A 4,919-nucleotide genomic window follows, 5' to 3' on the forward strand; every position below is an offset into this window, starting at 1 on the left:
TTTGTTTTTAAATAATCCTCAAAAGAATGCAAATGAGTGTAGAAACTGGTTAAACACACCGTTCCTGTTTTTGCTTTGAAGCTTCTTGTTAGAAACAGCTGAAGTTCCCCATAATAACCTCAGGTGATGTCGTGTGTGTGAATGCTAAAACTCTGTCGTCTGATTGGCAGCATTATAGAGAACAGGAGCATTCTGGGAGAGCAGAAATCTCTACACTAAAACACACTTTCATCTCCTCAGTGCGTGTGAGAAATTCAGATTGCCAAAGCACTTTAAGCCCTAATTTGCTCTTACTATAGTAAACCACAGGACAGCAAAGCCGTGTATGTTTGTTGTAAGTGCACTAGATTGGGTGGCGGATCAGTAAATATGCATGACCAATCAAGCATATTAACCTGCTCACCTCACTACTGTCACTATCCGAGGATGAGGATGATGAAGAGGAAGATGAGGAGGAGGAAGATGAGGAGGAGGAAGATGACGACGAGGAAGATGAGCTGCACTTCTGTGTGAGGGAGTGATAGTTATTGCACAACACGGATACAAACATGCACAAACTTGTCATTAATACTCGTCATATTTTTGTGTGGGTGTTTGTGTTGCAGTTTTTTCCCTAAAAACACGTGTCGAATGTCATGTACACGTTCGCATTTAACACACGCTTTTATCCAAAGTGAGGAACAAAAGCAATTCGTCAACATCTCTGCATCTCGTCATCTGATATTAAAATAAAACCAGTATCACTGTAAAAAAATTATCACAACTTTTTATCTTTTGTCAAATCAATTTAGATCATTAATGTGGTTCAGATTACATAATATCTTGAGTTTCTATTGATTAATCGAATCTGCTTCATTGCATTAACTAAAATTGTTAATTTCAATGAACTCAATATTTTAAGGCAACCAGGTAACTTACTTTTTTAAGTTAAACCAACAATGTTTTTTACAGTGTAGAAGGATAATTCATTTGTTCGTTAAGCTCTCGTTAGGTGTTAGAGTGGATCATACTGGGTTCACTGTGCTTTTCTTGTTTTGCAATCAAAGTACCTTGCTTCTTTTCTTCTTCAGCTTCTTCTTCTTCTTCTTCTTTTTGTCTTTATCATCATCCTCACTGTCGGAGGAAGACTTAGAGCTGTCACATGACCAGGGGTGGTTCTGGAGAGGATAATACACAAGGGAGAATTGTGCATCAATAATAACATTTCACAGGAAGTGGAAAGGGATATTTATAAATTAATTTTGCACAATTTAAATAAGCTTTTCCTACCTTTCCATCCTTCACACCTGTAACTTTCCAATCCTCGGCCCCTTCCTCCAGTTCATTCCTGCACTCAGAGTCCACAGCTGCACACATGTAGTTTAAAGGAGATTGATATTAATGTGATTAATTATTATCATTCATAATATGTTGTGCAATGGTCAAATCAACTTTTAAACAATAATGCAATTAAAATTAACAAGCAAAAAGCTAAAAGAACATGTGTTTGAATAATATTCAGTCAGCACATTATTAATCCTTGTAAATCTGGATTGAGCATCAGGTCGGCATGTAGAGATCAGAAACCCTTGTTGTTAGCGCCACCGGTGGCCGTAAAGTGAACTATAAATATGTGCTGGCACGCGCACACATCACATGTAACACACTACACACACGAGACTGAACATGATTCAAGACACCCAAGATCTTTTTCGTTCTTTTCTTAGAAGTCAAAAAAAGTTTAAAATACTTTTGCAGCGATATATATTAACGCTGAGTGCGTCGATTTACATTTTTACATTTACATTAACACAATAAACACACAAAAAATGACAGAAAACAGCAGTTCAGAAAGCATCTGAGTATAGTGATGTGGATATGTTTATAGCTCTGCAATTCACCGGCAGATGATGTCGACAGATGAGGTCATTAAAATTACACTGTTTGATTATAAAGTATATTTGATTCCTTCGACTATATAGCCTACTCCTGGGACCCAGGGATAGACCTTTGTTCACTGTAGTGGACATTATATTTTAGTGAACTTCTCTGACACCATCCATGTCACATGTCACGATCTGGGCTTCCTGTAAAGAGCGCATTCAGGGCTTTTCAGAGATACAAAATGTTTGGAGGTTTCACCATGAAAACAACATCTCTTTGGTCAAATTTATTGGTGATTGAAAAAAAAAAAATCCCATTGTTTTTGCCTTTGCATATAATTTCATGTCATTTTATTTTTTTAAACAACTGAGTCCTGTCCACTACAGAGGACATAGCATAACATAAGAATAAAATATGATTTAAAAAAATTGTTGGTATATAACACTAGTATTTTGCACTAAAAAAAAATCTAAAAAAACAAATCAAATGTACAGTGTTAATATCAAGACTTTTTCTTAGGCCTATTGATTTTTCCAGGTGTTTATTTTGATTACCTATTGCATTGGTTTGTTTGTTTTCGGGTTAAAGGTTTGCAAACTTAACAGTCTTGGCAGAAAATGTTAACTTTTCCATTTTTCTACTAACTTTTTTCTTAAGTTAATTTTAAATGAATAATGTTAAGAATAACGTAGATCAATTGTTAAATTGAATAAATTCAAACAGAATCATTTTACTATCAATCTATTATTTAAAAAAAAACGTTCATGTTTGCCTACAAACATATAAAGAGAAGCATTACTCTATTCCCTACTACAGGATCTCTTTCCTTTGCTTTCATTTTGTCGTTCATTTGACTTGACATGGATTTGTACACGGATAAATTACCTGAAAGCTGCCCGGACTCCATCCGCTCGTCGGGTGAATCTGATCTGATCCTCAGCTGACGGCTGACAGGTGTTTATGTACCTGAGGGAGGGGCGTAACCTAGTCTTCCTACTCATGAATATTAATTAAAACCTGACGTTTGCACAGCAGCTCCAGAGCTCTTATTGGCTGACATCGGCGCAACTCAACAGTTGAATAAACTAACACATATGAATATTAATAAAGCTTCGAGCCTCGGCTGTGTTTCTCAAAAGCATCGTGACTGTTGATCGTGTATATATATATATATATATATATATATATATATATATATATATATATATATATATATATATATATATATATTAAGGGGTGGTGGTGGTGGTAGGGGTGGTGGTAGGGGTGGTGGTGGTGGTAGGGGTGGTGGTAGGGGTGGTGGTGGTGGTAGGGGTGGTGGTGGTGGCGCAATGGATAAGACACATGCCTTTGGTGTGAGAGACCCGGGTTCGAATCCACTGTGAGACACCAATGTGTCCCTGAGCAAGACACTTAACCCCTAGTTGCTCCAGAGGCGTGCAACCTCTGACATATATAGCAATTGTAAGTCGCTTTGGATAAAAGCGTCAGCTAAATGAATAAATGTAAATATATATATTTCTTTTTTTTTTTTTTTAAAGCACGTCAAACAGTCGCCTACTTATTATGCAACAAAATACATTTCCAACAGAAGTCATTGGATGTTGGTGCTAAAACATTACAGATCATATGATGCAACATCATGTTTTTTTCTGATGTAGCCTAAAACGGCTGACTCACTCGGTGACAGAGCAGAAATCATCAAGCTGTCATGTTTTTCCATGATGTTGCAAAGCAGTTGAACTCGTTATGCTGGGTTACCACAGTTTAAATTCATTTTCATTTGCATTCATTCATGTAGAAATGTGTGGGTCGAACTACTAACGACTAATTATATTTACATTATTCTGTGCATGACATATTGTTGTTCAGCGGTTTGAGATGCTGCCGGTGCTTAAAACACACAATGGAGCACTAATTAGTGAATACTGTGCTGTTTACACTCTAGTGCATACTATTTTTCTTAGTGTGCATTATGCAACAATAAGCTATCTGGAATTGCATACTATACTACTCTTACTGTTGCCAAAATGTATTGCATGGAATCAGAGCACATCACAGCAAAATACTGTATGCCACAATGCAATGCACTCTCCATTCCCAGTGTGATGAATGAACTGTGCATGGTGAATTTTGTGCAAAATGATAGCAGTTTGATCAAATTATGAGGTTTTGCATGTTGCATTGTGGGTTCCGGTATTGTTATATATATAAAAGGTCACCTATTGCATGTGTGCAGAAATATTGCTCAATTTGCACCGCAGAAATAGTCAAGTCAAGTCAAGTATATTTATATAGCGCTTTTCACAATACAGATTGTATCAAAGCAGCTTCACAGTATTAAATTAAAATAATACAACAAGGTTTGTTTCTAGTGGAATTTATTGATAAAATCAAATTAGATATCCCCAGAATATCCCCAACTGAGCAAGCCAAAGGCAACAGTGGCAAGGAACCGAAAAACTCCATCAAGTGACCTAATGGTGTCCTAAAACTCCATCAGGTGACCCAATGGAGAAAAAAATAAAAAAAAAATAGTATGAGCAGTTTGTTATTATGCCGGAGGTGTGGATCCTCGCCCTCTTGCGGCATTCTGGGAATGAGTTACCATGCTGAGATATGAATCAGGTATTGTTCTTAAACGCAGCCCAGCCTATATTACAGGAGCTTGTGAATGCATCACGTGTTCATTTCTCTCTCGGTGGGAACCTGAATTACCAGAGCGCTCTTTGTGCAGGTTACACTGTTAGAGCAGCTTAACCAGGACTGACTCAACAAACTGAGGTGTGTGTGAGAGATTTGTGCTTGATTAAACATGGCTTATTGTGATACACAAATACACAATAAAGTAGAGCTGGGTAATTTATAGCTCAATAATTTAATATGTTATTATAATTATAATTTTATTTTTAAGTTACAAAAATGTACAAACCATACGCAATAACAACAACAACAATAATTATTATTTTTATAAATTGTTATAAAATAAAACGAAAAAAATATATATTTTAGTTACAAAAACTACATTTAACCCTCTACTGCATAAGCCCTATGTT

General features: G+C 36.3%; 1 protein-coding gene across 3 annotated transcripts in view; it reads right to left on the reverse strand.

Moving 5' to 3' along the window:
• LOC311297739 (uncharacterized protein) overlaps nt 1-2,872 on the reverse strand; it is a 13,389-nt gene extending 10,517 nt beyond the window's left edge. For all 3 annotated transcript variants that reach the window (XM_084420176.1, XM_084420177.1, XM_084420175.1), the window contains exons 1-4: nt 2,749-2,872; nt 1,270-1,346; nt 1,050-1,157; nt 404-505 (exon numbers count right to left, since the gene is read on the reverse strand). In XM_084420176.1, the coding sequence (XP_084276302.1) occupies nt 404-505; nt 1,050-1,157; nt 1,270-1,346; nt 2,749-2,770 (309 nt within the window). In that variant the 5' untranslated portion in view covers nt 2,771-2,872. The remainder of the gene's footprint in view (nt 1-403; nt 506-1,049; nt 1,158-1,269; nt 1,347-2,748) is intronic.
• Between the last annotated feature and the right edge of the window lie 2,047 nt (nt 2,873-4,919).

The sequence above is a fragment of the Rutilus rutilus genome (genome assembly GCF_951802725.1).
Source record: "Rutilus rutilus genome assembly, chromosome: 9".
Classification (NCBI taxonomy): domain Eukaryota; kingdom Metazoa; phylum Chordata; class Actinopteri; order Cypriniformes; family Leuciscidae; genus Rutilus; species Rutilus rutilus.